At 43.7% G+C, this 23,798-nt stretch overlaps 1 protein-coding gene across 1 annotated transcript in view; it reads left to right on the forward strand.

Annotated features, from left to right (window-relative positions):
- LOC124622587 overlaps positions 1-23,798 on the forward strand; it is a 164,416-nt gene that overhangs the window by 133,999 nt on the left and 6,619 nt on the right. Inside the window, exon 4 of the mRNA XM_047148336.1 lies at positions 18,849-18,999. Coding sequence (XP_047004292.1) covers positions 18,849-18,999 — 151 coding nt within the window. The remainder of the gene's footprint in view (positions 1-18,848; positions 19,000-23,798) is intronic.

A 23,798-nucleotide genomic window follows, 5' to 3' on the forward strand; every position in this document is an offset into this window, starting at 1 on the left:
GGCGGTGCTCAAGGTATAAAAGGGCACTGCATTGATGGAGCTGTCATTTGTACTCGGGTGATTCAAGTGGAAAGCTTTCCGACGGGAAATCACAGACTTTGAAAGCGGAATGGTAGTTGGAGCTAGGCGCATGGGACATTTCATTTCGTAAATCGTTAGAGAATACAATATTCCGAGTCAAGAGTGTGCCGAGAATATCACATTTCAGGCATTATAACTCATCACGGACAACACAGTGGCCGATGGCCTTCGTTTAACGACTGACAGCAGTGTCGTTTGTATAGAGTTGTCAATGTTAACAGACAAACAACACTACGTGAAATAACCGCGGAAATTAATGTGGGACGTACGAGTAACGTATCCGGTAGAACACTGCGTCGAAATTTGGCGTCAGTGGGCTATGTCAGCAGCAGAAGACGACCTACGCGAGTGCCTTTGCGAACAGCACAGCACAGCACCACGTCGCCTGCAGAGCCCCTCCTGGGCTCGTGACCATATGGGTTGGACCCCATACGACTGAAAAGCCCTGGCCTGGTCAGATGAGTCCCGATTTAAGTTAGTAAGAGCTGATAGTAAGGTTCGAGTGTGGCGCAGACCCAACGGTGCCATGGACGCAAGTTCTCAACAAGGCACTGTGCAAGCTGATGGCAGCTCCATAATGCTATGAGCTGTTTACATGGAATGGACTGGGTTCTCTGGTCCAGCTGAACCTATCATTGACTGGAAATAGTTACGTTAGGCTACTTGGAGCCCATTTGCAGCCATTCATGGACTTCATGTGCCCAAATAGCGATGGAATTTTTATCGATGATAATGTGCCATGTCACTGGGCCACAGATATTCACGACTAGTTTAAAGAATATTCGGGATAATCCGAGCGAATAATTCGGCCGCCCACGTCGCGCGACATGAATCCCATCAAACATTTATGAGATATAGTCGAGAGGTCAGTTCGTGCATAAAATCCTGTACTGACAATGCCTTTGCAATTGTAGACGGCTGCATGGCTCAGTATTTCTGCAGGGGACTCCCTAACTACTTGTTGAATCCGTGCCACATCGAGTTGCTGAACTGCGCTGGGGAAAAGCAGGTCCGTCACGATATTAGGAGCTATCCCATGACTTGTCACGTCATTGTATACACAGTCTCTAACTTCAGTACTTGTCTTACTATGTTAAACGTTTAACGTAACATTATACCTCGGAAGAGGACATTCTGCAGGCGTTTTTCATTTTTAAATTCGGTCAGTAACAATTAAATGAAGTGCTGTTTTTTTTTTTTTCTTTTTTTTGCTCCTGGAAGTTGTTAGACAACCTGCAGCTGGGACCGTACACCGTTTTAGCCGTTTAGTAACACATATTACAGAGTTACGAAATGAACATTAGAAAAACAGCAGACACAGCAAAAGCGTCTGTGGCATTCTAAACAATGTGCGGAAGAAGTTTAAGATAAATTATCAGTCCTATATGAGTAGCGCATTATTTTCTAGTTGGTTACAAACTATGCCCAACACAAAATTATCAAGAGACATCCCAGTATGTGTAGCTGCGATTACTCACGAACATCGGAGGATGCACAGAAGAGCCAAAGAAACCGGTACACCGGCGTAATATCATGTATGGCCTTCGGGAGCACGCAGAAATGCCGCAACACGACGTGGCATGGACTCGACTAATGCGGTGCTGGAGGCAATTGACACCATGAATCCTGCAGGGCTGTCCATAAATCCGTAAGAATACAAGGGGTAGAGGGCTCTTCTGAACAGCATGTTGCAAGGCATCCCTGATATGCTCAATAAGGTTCATGTGTGGGGAGTTCGTCGGTTAGGGGAAGTGTTTAAACTCGGAAGAATATTCCTGGGGCCACTCTGCAGCAATTCTCGACGTGTGGGGTGTCGCGTTGTCCTGGTGGAATTCCCCAAGTCCGTCGTAATTCACAATTGATAAGTCAGAGTCGTATTCAGATATATCAGGAGTCCAAGGTTACACGATGGGCCTTCGGCTCCGAAATCCCATATCGATGATGTTTCTCGCTGACACTTGTTGTAGGCCCAGCACTGAAATCTGCAGCAATTTGCGCAAGGGTTGCACTTCTGTCAAGTTGAACGATTCTCTTCAGTCGTCGTTTGTTCCGTTCTTGCGGGATCTTTTTCCGGCCGCAGCAGTCGGAAATTTGCTGTTTTAGTGATTTCCTGATATTCACGGTACACTCGTCAAATGTTCGTACAGGAAAATCCCCACTTCATCGCTACCTCGGAGATACTGTGTCCCATCGCTCGTGCGCCGATCATAACACCACGTTCAAACTCACTTAAATGTTGATAACCTGCCGTCGTAGCAACAGTACCCGATTTAACAACTGCGCCAGACACTTGTGTTGTATACGCGTTTCCGACCGGCCGCCTTGTCATCCTCAGCCGACAGGAGTCACTGGATGCGGATATGGAGGGGCAAGTGGTCAGCACAACGTTCTCTTGGCCGTATGTCAGTTTACGAGACTGGAGGCGGTACTCCGCAGTCAAGTAGCTCCCAGCTTGCCTGACGAGGGCTGAGTGCACCCAGCTTGCCAACAACGGTCGGCAGACTGAATGGTCACCCATACAAGTGCTAGCCCAGCGCTGAACTTCGGTGATCTGACGGGAACCGGTGTTACCACTGCGGCAAGGCCGTTGGCTTTAGTGTATGATTGATAAATTTGATAATCTGTTGTGGAATCAAACTTTAGCAGCTGGAATTTGAACATAAATACTCAAATAAACAATAGTGCATATTTTTCAAGTTTCAAACACGAACGAGCGCCCTATATTCGCGATGACATACGGACCCCCTTAAGACACTGCCGATGACCCCACTTATTTTTCCACTTCTGGGGCGTGTTTTATGCTTTCTTGGAGATACACTTATGTATTTTTCAGCGCGGTACTTTCTTGTGCGGCGGCCAGAGGAACTTGCAACGACGGCGCAAAGTACGCCATCCCGTCGGGTCAACCCGCCGGCAATCAGCGATGGCAGTCTGACCCGCCTATTGAGCAGGCCGGCGGTCGCGCGCGCACGCGCGCGCACACACACACACACACACACACACACACACACACACACACAGCAGCTGCACTCTCGTATCCTGGTTGCTGCAGTCTATCCCTGCCCCTCTCCCAGCTCCACTTCCATCTTGCGTCTCACAATATTACACGGAACAGATCAACGTAGAATTTACTTCGTTGCGACTAACTTTTGTCGGTATCGATTAAACCCGTAAATCGCCGACTCTATAAAGAATCAAATTTCCGTGTACAAAACAACTACAGACTCTGGATTACTTTACAAATGAGCTAAGGTGTTGACTATTTGACGTTAAGCGAGAAAAGGCTTAGAAAATATCTGAAACTATGTTTAAAGATTGTTGCAAGTCGCTAAGTATTCTCTTCATGAAATATTGGATGCCTATATTCTGGGTAATTAGCACTCCGCTTTTAAGCAAAAGCTAGTTCTTCGCACGTCTAAGTATCTATGACGTCATACGGGAGTGGACAAAAATATGGAAACACCAACGCATTACCATGCATAAGCTCTGTTTGGTTTCCAGAGGAATCTTTTACAGATCTACGTGCACGACAGTGGCCAGTTAAGGTAATAATGATGGAGGCTGATAGCGATCACGCACGCTTCTCTAGAACGTTGACCACAGGGGCGCAATAGTATTGGCATATGGTGACTGTGGTAACCATGGGAGGCTCTAAAATTCATCCTGGTGCTCACAGAACCAATCCTGGACGACACGAGCTGTGTCTACAGGAGTCCTGTCACCTTGGAACAGAGCTTCACCATTGGGTAACAAACGTTGTACCACAGGATGCACCTAATGAGCCTAAATTGCCACATAATCAATGGCAGCAATGTGACCTTGCAGAGTAACGATGGGACCAATGTAATACCACGATCTGGCTGCCCAAATCATCACCGTACCCCCGTCACGTTTCACTCTTCGGACGTAAACCCGCTTAGAACTTGACTTTCTTCCATTGCTTCAGAGTCCAGGTTCAAATGGCTGTAAGCACTGTGGGACTTAACATCTGTCCCATAGACTTAGAACTACTTAAACCTAACTAACCTAAGGACATCAAACACATCCATGCCCGAGGCAGGAGTCGAACCTGCGACCGTAGCAGCAGCCCGCTTCCGGACTGAAGCGCCTAGAACCGCTCGACCACAGCGGCCGGCTCCAGAGTCTAGGTTTTGGTTCGGTTGGGTTGTTTGTGGGAAGACACCAAACAGCGAGGTCATCGGTCTCATCCGATGAGGGAACGACGAAGAAGGAAGTCGGCCGTGCCCTTTCAAAGGAACCAGCCCAGCATTTGCCTGGAGCGATTTAGGGAAATCACGAGAAACCTAAATCAGGATGGCCGGACGCGGGATTGAACCGTCGTCCTCCCGAATGCGAGTCCAGTGTGCTACCACTGCGCCACCTCACTCGGTCCAGGTTTTATGGCTTCGGCATTGCGTTTTCCTGTTACACGGATTGTATCACTGATAAGTTATTTTCGAATTCCAGTTCGCCCTCCAATTTCCTACTTATGCATGTTTTGACGCTGATGTGGTACACGAGTGCGACATTCAGTTCTCCGGTTATTTTTACAGCTTATATTTCGCCGCAACCCTCTTCAATCACCGTCTGTCACGATCACTCACAAACATCTTCGCCCGCGTTGTGACTTAGCGAATGAAGTTTTTTCCTCTTTTCCTGTAGGCAGTACAAATCTCCGATGTGGTACCCCGTCGGACACCAAATTCTTCGCCTCCCTTGGAAGCACTCACCACGCGTGCGCCGACAACTTGCCCTCTTTAGAATTCGCTTATCTGCGACATGAGGCACTCAGAACTGTCCCGACCACGACTGACTCTTGCCCCGTACTGAAGACGTTGCACAGGTGCCGTTCGTGATCAAATACATCAGCGCAACCTGCAGGCTTCGCTAGCATATGCATTTATGTTCAAGCAAACTCGCGCAGTTTCCATATTTTTTTCCAACGCTTGTGTATCCTGAAACATGAGATAATTCTGTGGTTACAGTCACTGGTATATGTGTATACTGTCTGCAAAATACGTTGTGAGTACAGTTAGTAGTAAATAAATAATAAATTAAAACGTCTTGGCTGATGCTATACTTCTACTCCATTAACAGTGAAAATGTAGTAAGAGAGAAACTTTTATCGTCATTTTGGTAGAGGGTGCGGGGTATAACAGCGAGGAAAAGTTTCAGAATGGTGTGAAAGTACGCTAAAGTACGTTACAAGTCACTATTTGCTCTCATTTTCAAATCCTGGATGAATATGGTTTGGGTATTTGCGCGAGGTGACTTTTACCGCATCAAGACTCATACACAGTTTATAATTGTAATATTTATCTTACTGTGTTTAACTTTTCACATAAAATTATAGCTCTTAATGAGTTGATTGCGTCAGAATTCTAATGAACAAAAATTTAATAGCCAACACCACATTCAATTCTATTTATTCCTGATGAACAGTTTCAACAGTTAAGGTTGTCATCTTCTGATCTTTAAAAACTTGTTGTTCTGCGTCCTGTTCCATTACGATCGTAGCACACATGCCATGTTGACATTACTGTACATAGTATGTAGCACATTTCCCACACATTAGTTGAAAATAAAATCAGGTTTGTCAGGAATAACTACAATACAGTTAAAAAGCACATTGTGTAGCTAGGGATGTCCGCACACATATCGTTCCAAATGGTTCAAGTAGCTCTGAGCACTGTGGGACTTAACATCTGAGGTCATCACTCCCCTAGAACTTAGAACTACTTCAACCTAACGAACCTAAGGACATCGCACACATCGATACCCGTGGTAGGATTCGAACCTGCAACCGTAGCGGTCGCGCGAATCCAGACTGAAGCGCCGAGAACCGCTCGGCCACACCGGCCGGCTCCATATCGTTCCACTGAAGCTTGTTGGATGTTTAGTCGCGTAACAGTGCACATGTGTACATGTTTACATTTTCATGACTAGCTAAATACACCATTATTTAACTCGTCGTGTAAACTTAAACAAGTGCACATGGAAATGAGCGTACGGCATTGTGGGCCGGGAGTCTCCCGTTCGGAGTTCGGCCGCTGAGGGCAAGTACTTATTGCATTCGACACCACACTGGGCGACTTGCGCGTCGGAGATGGGGATGAAATGATGAGGACAACAAAACACCCCGAGCGGAGAAAAATCTCCTGCTCCAGCCGGGAATCGAACCAAGGCCCCTTTGCGTGGCATTACGCCACGCTGACCACTCAGCTAACGGGGGCGGACAACGAGTGCACAAATGTGCACTGTTACTCAATTCAACATCTGAGAGTGCAGTGAAGTGGGCTGTGTTGATGGCTCTTCACAACCGTAGTGGTGGGATTCTCTGTCTACATCAGCATATGAAGATATGCTACACAAGCCACTGCACAGTGCATGGCGGAGGGTACCTCGTACCACTCTTATCGATTTTCCGTCCTTTTCCCCTCGTGTACTGAAAAAATTTCTCTGAGCACTATGGGACTTAAAATCTATGGCCATCAGTCCCCTAGAACGTAGAACTACTTACACCTAACTAACCTGAGGACATCACACAACACCCAGTCATCATCGTGTACTCAGCGACGAGAAAGTGACTATCTGTTGTATACCCTCTTCCACGCGCTATTATGATCACACACATTTCTTCCAATACAGATTCTCTAAACTTACCCTATAGGATCTCGCGAGAACTCTTCTTCCAAGGATTTCCAATTAGATTCTCCAATCGTTTCCGTTACAATTACATGTGGGCCACAACACCCTGTTACTATCTCAGCGGCGCATCTCCAAATTCGTTCGATGTCTGTCTTAATGCCTATTCAGGAAAGACTCGAGACACTGGAATAGCACTCCAGAACTATCCGCACTAGCATCTTGTACGTGACTGCCCGTGCAGATGCGCTGCACTTTCGCAAAACACTACCAACCAATGTGTGTGTTGTATCCGCATTCCCTTATACTGAAATAGCGAAGTTGCAGAGGTCACACCAATGCTCAAGAAATGAAACAGGAGTAATCTGCTAAATATGATTTTAGAACATATATTGCGTTCGATCATTATGAATTGCCTCGAAGAAAACGATTGTTAACACATAGTCAATTCGGATTCAGAAAATATTGTTCTGGTGAAACACGATTAGCTCTTTATTCATATGAAGTAATGAGTCCTTTCGACAGGGAATCTCAGATTGATTCTATATTTCTACAAGCCTTTTGATATCATTGGTCACAATCGGCTTGATATAGAATTTCGTGCCTATGTAATACTGGCTCAGTTGTGCAACTGGATTCGTGATTTCCTGTTAGAAAGATCACAGTCCACCGTAACTGATGGAAAGTCACGCGTAGAACAGATATCTGGCATTCCACAGGGAACAGTTATGTGACCTCTACTCCTCCGAATGCAAATTTAATGATTTAGGAGACATTCTGAGCAGTCGCCTTACACTGCTTGCAGACGCTGCTGCCATTAACCTCTCGTAAAATCATTAAAAGAACAAAACCAACCGGAAAACGATTTGGTGCAAAAAGTTGCAATTGACTCTAAATAATAAGAAGGTTGAGATCATCAAATGGAATGCATTAAATTTCGTTTATACGATGAATCGCACAAATCTGAAGGCTGTCAGTTCAACTAACTACCTAGGGATAACAATTACGAACAAATTAAATTGGAACAATCACATAGAAAATGTTGTTGAGGCATACCAGAGACTGCGTTTATTGGCAGAACACACAGAAGATGCAACAAATTCACTAGAGAGACTGCCTGCCATATGCTTGTCTGTTCTCTGCTAGAGTGCTTATGTATAGTACCGGTCCTTATCAGATAGGCTTGATGGAGGATGAGCTGGTCGCTGTGGCCGAGCGGCTCTAGGCGTTTCAGCCTGGAACCGCGCGACCGCTATGGTCGCAGGTTCGAATCCTGCCTCGGGCATGGAAGTGTGTGCTGTCCTTAGGTTAGTTAGGTTTAAGTAGTTCTAAGGTCTAGGGGACTGATGACCTCAGATGTTAAGTCCCATAGTGCTCAGAGCCATTTGAACCATTTGATGGAGGATGACGAAAAAGTTCAGAGAAGGGCGGCTCGTTGTCTACAAGCGCGGAATAGGGGGAGGGGGGGGGGAGAATATCACGGATGTTATACGCGAGTTGGGATGTCAGTTATTACAACAGAGACTTTTTTTAGTTGTGGCGAGATCTTCTCACGAAATTTCAGTCACCAAATTTCTCTTCCGAATGCGAAAGTAATCTGTTGACGTCTACCTACATTGGTAGAAATGATCATCGCAATAAAATAAAGAGAAATTAGAGCTCGCATGCAAAGATGTGTGTATTTTTCCCGCGTGCGCTTTTCGAGAGTGGAACAGTGGAAGAGCAGTGTGCAAGTGGTTCGATGAACCCTCTGCTAGGCACTTTAGTGTGCATTGCAGAGTAGTCATGTGGACGTGGACGTGGATATCGCGTGATCGTCCCATTTCATATCAAATGTTTTTTATTCCAGTCTTTGATCACAGTAATAGCCCTCGACGATGATCGGTTTCAATCAGTAATGACCATCTTCATATCTGTTCTACACAACGTCCTAATGTGATAAGACCGTAATGGCTTCGTCAAAACATATAAATGCACTCAGCAAGACATCTTCACGTAGAACTAAAATATGGTGTAAAATAGGCCACATCGTCCACACAGCCATTTTGCAACAAGCGTTACTGTACAAAGCATACTCATATTCATGTCGTTTCTTAGTTGTACCACTAATTATTATTGTAGTGTGGCATGCTCAAGATGAGCGCAAAACTATTAATTAGATACTGCCAGATTATTGCTCTTTATTATAGGCATTATCTTACATTTGTTCACATTTAAACGCGGTTGTTATTCAATATACCAAGCAGCATTTCGTCCAATTCTTTCAGCAATTCATAAAATCGTCCAATGATCCCACTTTCCTTTAGGCAACAGCGTCGTCAGCGATCGATTGGGTCATTCCACGTCAAAGGTACCAATATTAAAAAGTGTCCCCACTCGAACATCTCCAAATCTAATGAAATTTGATGTGAATGTTCTACATGGTCTTTTATTGTTATATACAAAATGTCAGACCAGTATCTTCAGTGGTTGAATTCTTAGGGAATTTTGAAGAGAGGCTACTCACCTCAGCATCATGTACGAAGGTGCAAATGTGCCAACTTTGCTAGGCTTTTTTAAAAGTTCTAGAAAACATTTGGTCACTTGCTTTAGCACACATAGACAACTTTTTATGCTGAATCACACCATAGCGAAAATTAGGGATTTAGTCATACCTAAATATAGATACAAGCCTCTAAAGTGGCTAAAATATTTGTCACTCTATTCTGAGATCCATGGTTTGGCCGACCACTGCTACTTTTCGTATGAGCCAATCACGCCACAACTTCAGATGGCTATTCATATCTATGAAGTCTACATATCAATCAAATTTAATTAGCACTGGGTGCCGAGATGAAAACATATGCATCTGCAAAGTTGGCCAAAATTTTCTAACTGCGTATTTTAGGGTATTTTTGGGGGGCAATATCTCAACTGTCTTCTTCAATCCTTTTTTTCTTACCACAGATGGATAGAGTATTCTTTAAGATATCAAAGCTATACTGTTTAATTTCTGGATCTTGCATACTGATGAGTAAGAATACCTATCAAAAGTAGGAAAAATGGATTACTGATAAATACAAAAATTAATACAATTTGAAGTTGTAAATAAAAAATGTGTAATTGTAGTGTCTTTTAAAAGTATAAAATTTTTCTGTGGTTTAGGAAAAGTAACTATGCTAATAAGTGTTTTTACATTATTTTACAGTGTAGAATATAAGTATAATAAAACGTCAGAAAGTGCCCTGAAGAATACAAAATCTAGGAGCTCATAATGGAATGCTGTGTTGCTTTACAAAGTTTCAACCCTTGAATGCATTGACACTCGGTTTCCTTTGGTATTTTAAAGCAGCGATAGTTTTTTTAAGGCTCTACGCATACAGCAGTGATATACATTGCTGAATCACCACTTGTAATTGCTGCTTTCATTATTGGCAATTTTCACAGTGCCAGTCTTCTGTGCATTGACATTGTACAATCTTATTGTTGCGTACTGAGTGTTTAGATAATCAGTATTCATTGTTGTAGCTGAAGGTAAGCACTAAAACAATATGTTTTGATAGCCTAATTTGTATATTTAATATAAAAACAACAGTGAATATTGTCTGAAGTCATCACCATTCTATTGTGGAAAAAGAGAAATACAATCAGTTAAGGAAATCTGATTCAGCACACATGATGATGGCAACAATGTCGATTGCCTAAATATTATGTCCTTTGTACACTCACACCAGGCTGTTCACCCGAGATTTATTCGTCAGTTAAGGAAATGTCGCAAATTGACAAGGAGATTCTTCAGTGTAGGTCTGGGCTTGGTTTTACTCAAGATGCCCTTACCGTAAAGAAACGTTCATTGCTTATTGTAAGCAATATGGAAATGAACTAAGCTTCTCAAAATTTTGTGAACTAAGGCCGAAATGGTGTAGTACAGCTGTTTCTTATGGATCACATTCAGTATGTGTATGTGCAATTCATCAACATGTCAAATTAATGTTGGCTTCAGCAGCGTCCATTCAAGATGACTACAAGGATTTGATGAAAAAAACTGTATGCAGTTTGGAATCAAATAACTGTATGCTCCAACATTGTGTTGAATGTCCAGGAAAATGGGACTAGAGGCTTTTCGTGAAGACTCTTTTAAAGACTGTGACCCTGAAGAAACAATGGAATACAAGCAGTGGTTCCATACTGGCAGACACACATTGGTGACTTGCCAGAGAACTGATGAAGATTTCATGGAGGCATTGATTTAGAAAATTGCCGGTTTAAGAAGCCATCACTTTCTGTCAGAACATCAAAGTTTATATCTTAAGCAGCTAAAAAGAAATCTTGCTGAAAAAGAAGTAAATGTATTGATAGATTTAGCTGAGAATTATTCATTTGTTGTTCAGGATGCTGTGCAAGGATTCTATTGGGAGAATAGTCAGGCCACATTTCATCCATCTGATATGTATTTTGATGGCAAATAATGCCAGAATATTAGCATTCGTATGGTCAGCGACTGTTCTGTCATAATAGCATTGCTGTCCATGCCTTTCAAATAAAGTAGATAGCATATTTAAAGACTAAGAATGAAAACATTATGAGCATTCATTATTTTAGTGGTGGTTTAGCTGCTCAATCTAAGAATTTCAAAAATTTCATCAGTTTATGCCTGCACGAAAAGGATTTTGGCATCACTGCCAAAATGGAATTTTTTGGAACAAACCGTAGTAAATTACCTTGTGACGGCATTGCGGGAACAGAAAAAGGAGTTGCGGCCTGTGCTAGTCTGCAGAGGGCCTTAGATAACCAAATACCGTCTCCATATGATTAATTCAAATTCTGTGATGATAGTATTCCAGGGGTAAAGCTTTTTTATGTACCAAAAGAAGAAATTGAAAAAATCCATCTAGATCAAGAAACAAGGTTTACCATGGGACATGCAGTGTCTGGAACAAGAGAAAATCAATTAATTGCAATCAGCTCAGAGTAAGCAGAGTTTCCAATAATGCTACAGCACTTACAGTTAACGCCTTCTAGGCAGATGAAGAAATTCCAAGTTTGAAGAAATTCCAAGTTTACAACCAGGACAATATGTTACTTGCATGTATGGCAATTTTGGTGGGTTGGAAACGTGTGAAGTTTCACATGAACTACAAGATGTCCTCATCAGCTTTATGCACCTACACGATCATGCTCGTTCCTTCCACTGGCCGACTGCTAAAGATACCTACTGGATTCATGAGCAACACATCTTCATAACTTTAGAAGCCTCATCAACATCACCACCAGGAGACAATACAGTTATCCACGATTCGTCATTGACAAAATGCTAGAAGTGCTTAACCAAAAATGGAACTGACTCTTTAGTATTTTTGCTCTGCAAATTTTCTGTGTTTCGTACTATACTTGTTTTTACGTAATTTGTTAAATTAATGTTTGAAACTGACATATACACATGAATAAAAATCATTAATTATGGGACTTAACGAGCAAAATATTTGAGTTTTCAATCTACCCGAAGTGCTAAAGTAATCACTTTTTAATCGTATTCTTACTCGTCAAACTGAAAGATCCAGAAATTAAACAATATTTCTTTGAAAGCTTAAGGCACGCTTTTTCCAGCTGTAGCGAGAAAAAGAGGATTGAAGAAGACAGAGTTGAGATATTGCCCCCGCAAAAATACCCTAAAATTTGCAATTATAACATTTTGACTAACTTTGCAGATGCATATCTTTCATCTGGGCATCCAATCTTAGCTAAAGTTTGTCGAAGCATCATAGATATGAATAACCCTCTGAAGCTTTGGTGTGAGTGGTTCATATGAAAAGTAACAATGGTCGGTCAAGCCATGGATCTCAGAATAGCGTGACGAATTTTTTAGCCACTTTAGAGGCTTGTATCTATATTTAGGTAAGGCTAAATTCCTAATTTTTGCCACGGTGCGATTCAGCATGAGAAGTTATCTGTGTATATTAAAGCAAACGAACAAATATTTGCCGGCCCGTGTGGCCGAGCGGTTCTATGCGCTTCTGTCTGGAACCGCGCGACCGCTACGGTCGCAGGTTCGAGTCCTGCCTGGGGCATGGATGTGTGTGATGTCCTTAGGTTAGTTAGGTTTAAGTAGTTCTAATTTTACGGGACTGATGACCTCAGAAGATAAGTCCCATAGTGCTCAGAGCCATTTTTGAACCAAATGTTTGCTAGAACTTTAAAAAAAAGCCTAACAAAGCTCAGTTGCACCTTCGTACATGATGCGAAGGTGAGTAGTGTCCCTTTAAAATCCCTAAGAATTCAACCACTGAAGACACTAAACTGAAATTTGGTATGTAGCCACCAAGCACCATATAGAACCTCCACATCAAATTTCATTAGATTTGGAGATAGTCGATTGGTGGAATGATCCATTTACGTAGTTTTTTAATAAAGTGTTTAGACGTACTGAGAACATTAGAGACCCTACTACGTTTTACTCGCACATCCGACGATACTTACGTTTGTGTCGAACTTAAGCCGTCAAGTATAGTGTTCTGGCTTCAATCAGTCAAATATCATTGAGCTAATCACATATCTGCGAAGACACTTCCTACAGTCGTATCTTGATTAGTAGGCGTTGATGCGGTACAGTGTGCAACGCCGCACGGAAATCCAGGAAAACTCTATCTTTTCGCCTGCATCTACGTATTTTTTGCGAGATGTCGTATATGAGTAAATCTAGCTGCTTCACATGAATCGTTTTGTTTGAATCCATACTGACTGCGTGACAGTGGCCCGCACGTCAGTATTGCGGCTGTTCAGCATTCCGTTTCTGGTGAGGCCCTCGTCATCCGAAAGGCGACCGTGAGCATTAACGTGCGGACCTAACGTACCACAGACAACAACACTCAATGGGTCTCTATGACGCTACGTCTCGAGTCAGCAGGATTGAAATACCACAGTTTCTGTATTTTGATCAACATCGATTTATGGAGCAACTAAGCGAGTGTTAAATGAGAACTCCCCACACATTCGAGCGAGTTCTGCCTGACGCGTGCAGTTGGCCCAATGCAACCTGGAATACAGACGTCTAAAGAGTGAGTATACAGAGCAAAGTGGCTGAGCAGGAATGACTGGAAGACAAATGTAAGACCACAGAAGCATGTACAACTAGGGGAAAGATAGGTACAATTTACACAAAAAGTAAAGAGTTCTTTGGAAACAGAGAAGCAGCTCTATCAATATAAAGATCGCAGGTGGAAAACCAGTACTGAGCAAAGAAGTGAAAGCTGATAAGTGGACGGAATATACAGAGAATCTATATAAGAGAAACAAACTTCAAGACAATGTTATAGAATGAGAACAGGAAGCACGCAAGATAAGATGGGGGATAAGATATTGTGAGAAGAATATGAAAGAGTGCTAAACGATCCAAGTGAGAACAAGGCCTTTGAAATACACGACACTCACTCGGAATTACTGGCATGCTTTAGAGAGCCGGCCGTAACACAATTATTACACCTAGTACACCTGAGACATGCGAAATACCCTCAGACCTCAAGAAGAATGCCATAATTCCAATCCCAAAGAAGGAAGTTGCTGGTAGGTGTGAATACTACTGCATCAACTGTTTAATAAGCCATCGTAGCAAAAAATTGACAAGAACCATTTACAGAAGAATGGACAATCTGGTGGAAGCAATCTCAGGGAAATTCAGAGTGGATTCCGGATCAATGTAGGAACACGCGAGACAATACTTACCCTACAACGTACCCTATAAGATAGGCTGAAGAAGGGAATGTGTGTGTTTATAGCATTTGTAGATACAGTCACAAGTTTTGACAATGTTGAGAACACTCTTTGAAATTGTGAAGGTAGCAGCGATAAAATACATGGATCAAAAGAAAACCAGACTGCAGTGGTAAGAGGCGAAGGACATAAAAGGGGAAATGTAGATGAGAAGGGAGTGAGGCGGGGCCGTAACCTACCCATATGTTATTCATTCTGTACAATGAGCAAGCAGCAAAGGAAGCTAAGGAGAAATTTAGAAAGAGAATTAAAGTTCAGAGAGAAGAAACACAAAGATTGCGGTTTGCCTACGAGATCGTTATTCTGTCAAAGATGGCAAAGAATTTGGAAGAACATGCGGCGTTTATGGCACATAGCTGCCCACGTTTACTCCTTTTTCTTTGCTTTGTTTTGATGCACAGTATAGGAAGACTTTGTTATGATAGGCTAGACACTAGGTAGGATCATGTGGCACACTCATCGAACGAAGCGCCAGGTAGCCACAGAGTGTGAGAACAGCCGGGCGAACGAGAGCTGTATCGTACTCGAGCAGAAAAAATGTTCAGATGTGTGTGAAATCTTATAGGACTTAACTCCCAAGGTCATCAGTCTCGAAGCTTACACACTACTTAACCTAAATTATCCTAAGGACAAACACACACACACCCATGCCCGAGGGAGGACTCGAACCTACGCCGGGACCAGCCGCACAGTCCATGACTGCAGCGCCTGAGACCGACGGGAAATCCAGCGTGGCTTGAAGTACTGGATCATCCTCCATATAGTCCCGATCTTGCCACTTATGACTATCACTTGTTTGGTTCACTCAAACAGGCATTAAGGAGCCGTCGATTTGCCTCGGACGAAGCACTGAAAGAAGCGGTGCATTCCTGCCTTGCAGCTCAACCGAGAATCTTCTTTTATGAGTGCATCAGGAAGCTTGTACAACGATGAACCAAGTGCGTTGAAACGCAAGGAGACGATGTCGAAAAATGATGTTCTTGTAAGTTTCGTATTTGATTACAATAAAATTGTATAGCTACTTTACGGAGAATAATTGACTTACCCTCGTACTTCCGAATCCGTCGCTTTCTGAACGATATTCCCTATGTCGCAAAGCTAGGGCTGCTCCTCTCCATCATCCTTGCACGTCTTTATCATCAACATAGAAAAATCCATACTTGTGCATTGTTATATAATACTTGGAATACATACAACCATAATAACAGTTGGGAGGCAAAACTGTAGAAAGATATTGTTCAAGGTCAAGGTATACTATGTAGCAACTACACAATGCAAATTGTTTTGAGAAACATTTACTGGTGACAGTGGCTCGAACATTAGACTTGTTATTGTCTGTATACTTGCAGTAACTCAACATTTCCCTGTACGTCTACGGAATATAGTCTGCGATAAACAAATGGTTCTTCTTGGCTAGAAGGTAATTCTCAGGTTCACACTTCCTTCCTATGTCAGAACAGATGTTCCTTGCTTCTCCTAACTAATTACAGACAAATACCAGCTCAGCTGCTCAAAAAAGGCTTCTGAAATACTGAATGTAACATTATACGGCATATGGTTAAGGAGATTGGCGTCATAAACATTAGATGCGCTAAAAGCTAGCTTCTGCTTAAAATTGAATTCAAATTTCCCTGACTATAGTCGTGTAGAATTTGATGATGATAGCACTTACCAGTTTAACGAAGGTTATAAATAATTTCAAATCCTTACGAAACTTTTTCTCACTGACACCCCTCGAAAAATAATAAAAAGGAAAAAAGTTTACTGCTCATCACATTTTCGCTGTTCATGGGTTAAAAATTCAGCATCAGGCACAATGTTATAATTTATTACTTCTTTATTAATAATTCTATTCGTTTCATATTTTCCACACAGTTTCCATGTATACCATTGAATGTACCTGCAGAGTTATATCACTGTACGACACATATTTAAGGAGACCAGGGACCAACAGCGTAGGTGGCAAGATGTAGCAGTGTTCCTGGATGCTCAAGTCTCACAAGCTCACACATGAAGCTAGAAATTAATGGAGAAACTTCAGTATTTAATGTGTAAAAATTTGGACAACAGTTTTTGTTTTGTGCGAGGGTGGCCGAGGGATGTTAAATAGGCGATAACACATAGGCACAGGGGTATTTTTCCCTCATTTTTGTGAGGCAATATCTGGTTGCATTAAAAAGTTACTAATATCGGCAAGACGGCGACATCCTTTAAAAGAAAATACTTATCTGAAGCTGTTGCCAATAAAAAAAGTGCCACTTTGCTTGGTTGTTTTATATGTATGCAGAGTTTTCAAATAACATCTAAAGCGAACTGTGGTTCTCATTTTATGGACCTACATGAGGAAACGAACAGCGATAGCTACAGTGAGCCCCCAGGCCAGATAGACCAACAGCTTGGGCGGCATTCTGTTCCTGGATGCTGAAGACTCAGAGATTTGGTCAAGAATGCCGGCTTCCTACGAACAAACTTCTTGAGCATCTTGTTGCTGGCTGTTCGTGACAACTTGATTAACAAATGTTATTACGATAACTTGAAAATATCGCCACAGGCTATCGACAAAGCCACATATGCTGTCGCTCAGGTAACGCTAAATGTTATGTTTCCATTGGATGATTATTTGGTAGAATCTCTCTCTCGCAGACCTTCGTCTTGTGTATTTAAACACTGATAGTGTGTGATTTTCTGCTGTTTACCGAGCAGGTACCGTTAGTCCAGTAATTTGTAAACTCGAGCAGTTTAAGCACGCTTTGTCACTCATTTCACTGCTGAAATAGTAGCTGATTAAGTGGCTTCTTGTGTCTGTAATTGAGGGCCTTATTAAATATGCACTACCGTATCTGGTCAAACGTGTCTGGACACCTATTGGTGGACATTAATATGGGAAGTGTCCACCCTTTGCTTTTGTGACGGCCTGAAGTCTGCTGCAGACACTTTCAGCGACCTGCCTGAAAGCCTGTGGAGAAATTGCAGCCCATTCTTTCATGAGAGCCGAATCCAGAGAGGGCAGTGACGTAGGACCCTGGGGTCTGGAAGGACACCGACATTCTAACTCACCCCAAAGGTGTTCCACACGGTTGAGGATGAGACTCTAGACAAGCCAGTCTATTTCAGGAACGCTGTTGTCCATAAACGGTGGCTGATTTCCAACAGGCTGCGGTGTCATGCTGACACAATCGACCACCGTCTCCTGGCTGTTCCCCTACTGTACGCAGGACAGAGTGACATAAGAAGTGTTCATATTCTCCCTCATTTAGCATTTTGTTAAGCGCAGTAAGAGGGCTATACCCTAACCACGAGAAACACCCCTGTACTGTAACAGCACCTCATCTGCCCTTCACTGCTGGCACTACACATGATGGCAGGCATCCACCAAACCGAAACTGTTCTACAGGAGTGCAACAGGGTATAGTGCGATCCATCACTGTCGCTCTCTATACCAGTTCAAGCGTTGTCTTAGCACAGAAATGCGTGGCTCATGAGGACCTGCCAAACCATTGTACCCCATTCTCAGTAATTTCCTGCACACAGTAATTGTACAATGTGGAGCGCTGGCAGCACTTTGGAACACACGAGTGATTAGTTCAGCTCACTTCATTCGACTTTTTACAAGCGCCCCCCCCCCCCCCCCCCCAGCAATGCTCGGCTCTCCTCGACCGCTATTGTGTGATGTCTGTGTGGTCTAGCTTTGACCGTGATTGTTCCTTTGCGTTTTCCCTTCACAACCACATCACGAGTAATCGACTTGTGCAGCTTTAGAAGGGTTGCAATACGATTGATGGATTTGTTACTCGGGTGTCTTCTAGTGTCTAGTGCACACTCAAAAGGCAAGTCTATTGTGTTCTTACTGCTTCTCCAGTGGCCGCCTCCTTTTATACTGACAGGCCCCCTCTCACAACATCTGATGGTCAAATCCCCAATATGTATGGGGGCCCAGATACATAGCACGTCTGTTTGTTAGCATCTGTGTAGAGCTCTTATTTATGTAGCATCGTAAACCCACACAGGTCCTTAATTTTCACTACTAGTTTAATCTCAATCACAGTGATTAAGCAAACTACTAGTGTTAATTAGTGCTGCTGCAAGTACAGTAGGAAGCTGATGCCTGCGTCACAGTCGCGACAGAGAGTTGTAAGCTGGGTGCTCTTTTAACGAGAGCAGACAGCACGCATGAACTTTCCCAGCGCCACTATGACTGCCCTTTCAATCTCCCCACATCCTCTGGGTTTTCCAGCAACGGAACAGTCGACCCGAAACGTGAGAGTGCCTCCGGATGAGAAGGTCGATAGACATTGCTGAAAGTTAACTCATTGCTGGTGACAGTGGAACAGGTCGTTTGCCATACTGAGGGCAGCTCCCCCACCGGCGTGTTTCAGGTGGTACAGGCCGCCCCCGCCGCCGCCGCCAGAGGAGGCAGTGGAGGCGTCGCAGGTGGTGGGTGGGCGCCCCCTCAGCCTGGTGGGGCCCTACGGCGACCGCCGCGTCGGGGCCTTCCGTCTGCGGGCCGACCGCGGCTACCAGCTCACGGTGAGACACACAAACCCCGCCACAGCCGCACCCAGCTACTGCACTGCTGGCCAGCAAAACTGCGACACGGTGAAGGCGTCTTGCAGCAAACGCCTAATTCGCATACAGTGTATGTACAACGAAAACTACATGTGACAGTGTTTACAATTTCAGTGCAATCGCACAAACCAGGTGGGAGTAATGCTACATACATTGTATATGTAAGGAAAGTTCACACAGTAGGTTCCTCATTCAGAAGTTGCCTTGCAGTGTCGGTTGTTTCTGAGGAGACTGTCTTACGCCTCGTGTAAGAATACCCCCATGCACCGACGTGCTGGTAAGTTACAGTTTCTCTCCGCGATGCAGCTCGCATTGGTTGGGATCTCTGACTGTCCTGCTGATATGGAATCGATCGGTAATGGAAGACCGTACTCAACATCATTCTGGATGTCAGTCCCCCCCACGACAAGCAACTGAGAGGACGGACACACAGGGACTGTACGATCTTTCCCTCACCTATTTGATTCCTATCGGCAGGATATCTAGGGCACGTCTACAATTTCAAGTAACACTCTAAGACAAAAAAAGGGACACACCACGAAGGGATTATCCAAATGAGATGGAAATCGGTAGATCTGACGTACATTTGCAGACCAACATGTGATTATAATTTCAGAAGCACTGGATGATTTATTCAAGAGAAAGAGCCTGACAAATTGAGCGAGTCAGTAACACGTTCGTCCACCTCTGACCCTTATGACAGCACTCGTTCGCCTCGGCACTCATTGATACAGTTGTTGCATGAGGTCTTTAGGGATATCGCTTCAGATTCTGTCCAACTGGCGCCTTATACCGTCAAAATCCTGAGCTGGATGGAGGGCCCTTCCCTTAATGTTCCAAATGTTCTCAATTGGGGAGAGATCCGACGAACTCACTGTCCAAGGAAGGGTTTGGCAAGCACAAAGACAAACAGTAGCAATTATTTCCATCTACAGGCGGACGTTATTTTGCTGGAGTGTAAGCCCTGGAATGAATGGCAACGAAAGGGCGCGTACTGCTGTGCTGTAAGGGTGCCGCAGATGACAACCAAATGGGTCCTGCTATGAAATAAAATGGCTCCACAGACCAGCACTCCTGATTGTCGGGAAGCATGGCGAGCGACAGTCGGGTTGGTATCCCACTACGGCCTGTGGCGTCTCCAGACACGATTTCGTTGCTCATTGGCGCTCAAACCGGAGCGGCGCTGTTAAGTGAAGACAAATCCACTGCAGTCAATGACATTCTAGGCTGAAGACGTGTCTGGAGTCTTCCTGGACAGAAGCGGATTATCAGCACCGCTGTCGCCGCCATGCGGCCTGACAATCAGAAGTGATGGTCTGTGGTGTCATTTCATTTCATAGAAAGGTAACCCGTGGTCCAGGGATACCACTGATGTTCTTTGTACCACCGCTTCCGGTTCCCTACACTTTTCTTGAGTCCTGGACAGAGGGAACAGGACATAGCTGCCAGGCCTCGGGTTGCGACCCCTGCCCGCTTTGCTCCTATCCCTCACTTTTGGCGCCAGGAAAGTAACCTTCCTTAAAAAAAAAGTAAATAAAAATAAAAGAAGTAAGGCAACCGCTTCCTTTAAGTGGGAAATTAGGGTTCAAGTAAAAGAAAAAAGCCCGTAGCATTTTCATTAGTAATCAAAACGTCCTCGGTCCCGGTTGCGAAATACACTGCTGTCTAAATTTTGGATAAAATCACCAACAATGGCGGCGAAGACTTCCGGCATATTAAGTCATCCTCATTCATCCAATTACCTTGTCAAAGTTTCAGGGCACTCGCTTGCCTTTGGGGTGGGAGACTGCCCCCAAAAGCAGAAGAATCAGCAATGATCAACGGCATGAGGATGCAGAAGGCAATGGAAACCACTGCATTAAAGACACAGTGCGTATTCACAGGACCTGTCGCCTATAACTGAAAAAGTTTCATGATGATGTCTCTATTGGCAAAAAATTCCGGAATACTCCCTCGTTCGGACCTCTGGGAGGGGACTCCGGGAGGGGGAGATGACCATGAGAACGGTCGAATAAACAACGAAATAATAACGTCCTACGAGTCGGGGCACGGGATGTCAGAATCTTGAACAAGGTAGGGAAGCTAGAAAATCTGAAAAGGCTAAGGCTCAATCTAAATATAGTGGGGGTCAGTGAAGTGAAATGGAAAGAAGACCAGGATTTCTGGGCAGATAAATATAGGGTAATATAAACAGCAGCAGAAAACGGTATAACTGGAGAAGGATTCGTTATGAATTAGAAGGCAGAGCAGGGAGTGTTACTGTGAACAGTTCAGTGATAGGGTTGTTCTTGTCAGAATCGACAGCAAACCAACATCGACAACGATAGTTCAGGTAAACCTGCCGACGTCGCAAGCTGAAGATGAAGAGATAGAGAAAGTATGTGAGGATACTGAAAGGATAATACAATACGTAAAGGCAGACGAAAATCTAATAGTTACGGATGACTGGATTGCAGTTGTAGGGGAAGGAGCAGAAGAAAAGGTTACAGGGGAATATGCGCATGGGCCAAGGAATGAGAGAGGAGAGGGACTAATTGAGTTCTGTAACAAATTTCAGCTAATAATAGCGAATAGTCTGATCAAGGATCACGAGAGGAGGTGGTACACTTGGGAAAGGCCGGGAGATAAGGGATTATTTCAGTTGGATTACATCATGGTCACAGAGAGATTCCGAAATCAGATACTGGACTCCAAGGCGTATCCAGGACCAGATATACTACGATCTGAATGTAGTAATGATGAAGAATAGGCTGAAGAGTTTACGAGACTTGTTAGAAAGAATCAGAATGCTCAGAAGTGGTATAGGGAAGTACTAAGAAATGAAGAGATACGTTTGAAGTTCTCCGTGGCAATAGAGAATGCGATAATTAGTAGCTTTTTTTTTTTTTTTTTTTTTTTTTTTAGGTGATCTCATTTTGTTCCATATTGTTCGTTTAATTTGTTCAGGGTGGACGTCCGATGACACCCATTCAGGTTCTTCGTTGATCGTTCACTCAGTTTTTTTATTACAGAGGGTAGCTAACTCTCTGACCGAACACGCTGAGCTACCTTGCCGGCTCAGTAGGCAGTACAGTTGAAGAAAATGTGTGTGTGTGTGTGTGTGTGTGTGTGTGTGTGTGTAAATTCCTAAGGGACCAAAACGCTGAGGTCATTGGTCCCTAGACTTACACACTACTTAATCTAACTTACATTAAGAACAACACACACACCCACGCCCGAGGGAGGACTCGAACCTCTGGCGGGAGGGGCCGCGCAGTCCGTAATATGGCGCCTTAAGACCGCGCGGCCACTCCGCACGGCACAGTTAAAGAAAGGACATCTCTAAAGACGGCATTCACAAAAGTTAGAAAGAACCGTAGGTACAAGGAAAACAACTGCGAAGAAACCATGGACAAGATATGGAATGCTTCAGCTGATCGACGAAAGAAGGTAGTACAAAAATGTTCAGGGAAATTGAGAAGTACAGAAATACAAGTTACTTAGGAACCAAATAAATAGGAAGTGCAAGGGAGCTAAGACAAAATGTGCGCATGAAAAATGCGAAGAAATCGAAAAAGAAATGATTGTCGGAAGGACGGATTCAGCATACAGGAAAGTCAAAACAGTCTTCGGTGAAATTAAAACCAAGGGCAATGACAATAAGAGTTCATTGGGAACTCCAGTGTTAAATGCGGGAGATAGAGAGCGGAGATGTGGAAAGGGCGGGAAGACTTGTCTGATTACCTGATAGAAGAAGCAGGAGCCGACAGGGAAGAGATTGGGGTCCAGTATTAGAATCATAATTTAAGAGCTTTGGAAGACTTATGATCCAATAAGGCAGAGGGTGTAGGTAACATTCCGCCAGAATTTCTAAAATCGTTGGGGGAAGTGGCAACGAAATGGCTATTCACGTTGATGTGTTGACTGTATGAGATGGGCGATATACCATCAGACTTCAGAAGAACATCATCCACACACTTCCGAAGACTGCAAGAGCCGACAAGAACGATAACTATAACAAAATCAGCTTAACAGCTCTTGCCGACAAGAAATATACAGAAGAATGGAAAAGAAAGTTGAGGATCTGTTAGATGATGATCAGTTTGGCTTTAGGGAAGTGTTATGTCTAGGAATCCTGCGTACTCGATTCGCTAGACAATCAAACAAACAACTCGTACTAATGCGTTTATTACAAAAAGACAATTACAGATACTTGACTTTGGCAATTACACAGATGTGTCTGAAGCAAAAGCGATATACGAAATAATCAGTCTTTGCAGTGACTGCTGATCTCTAACTGAAATAAGCCTGTCCTGAACTGCAGACGAAGCGCCTAACGTTGACGCTGCTATCCAAGTGGCTTAACATTGAAGTTGCCATCCAAGTGGGCCGTCACCATACGGGCACGGCGCTTATGCCCTCTTCACGTAGCAGCCGCTGCTGTCGCGTTGTCGTCCTGGAGAGAGGTCGGTCAGTGTGCGACTGGCTGACTTATCCTCACTGCCTTCTCTTCCCTGTCGTTCCCGACTCGCGTGCCGGCGCTTGACTTTAATCCGTAACAGAAAGGTAAAGGCGTCAGAGAGGCAGTTCTCACGTTCGGGGAAAAGTCCTGGAAAAAGCGTTAGTCAATGTGAAATGGTGCAATGTGTTCGAAATTCTGCGAAAAATAGGGGTAGTCTATAGGAAAAGGCGGGTAACATACAGTTCTTTACAAGAACCAAGAGGAAATAATAAGAGTGGAATTAAAATTCAAAATGAAAGGACACCAATGATACGATTCG

The sequence above is a fragment of the Schistocerca americana genome, chromosome 7 (genome assembly GCF_021461395.2).
Source record: "Schistocerca americana isolate TAMUIC-IGC-003095 chromosome 7, iqSchAmer2.1, whole genome shotgun sequence".
Classification (NCBI taxonomy): Eukaryota; Metazoa; Arthropoda; class Insecta; order Orthoptera; family Acrididae; genus Schistocerca; species Schistocerca americana.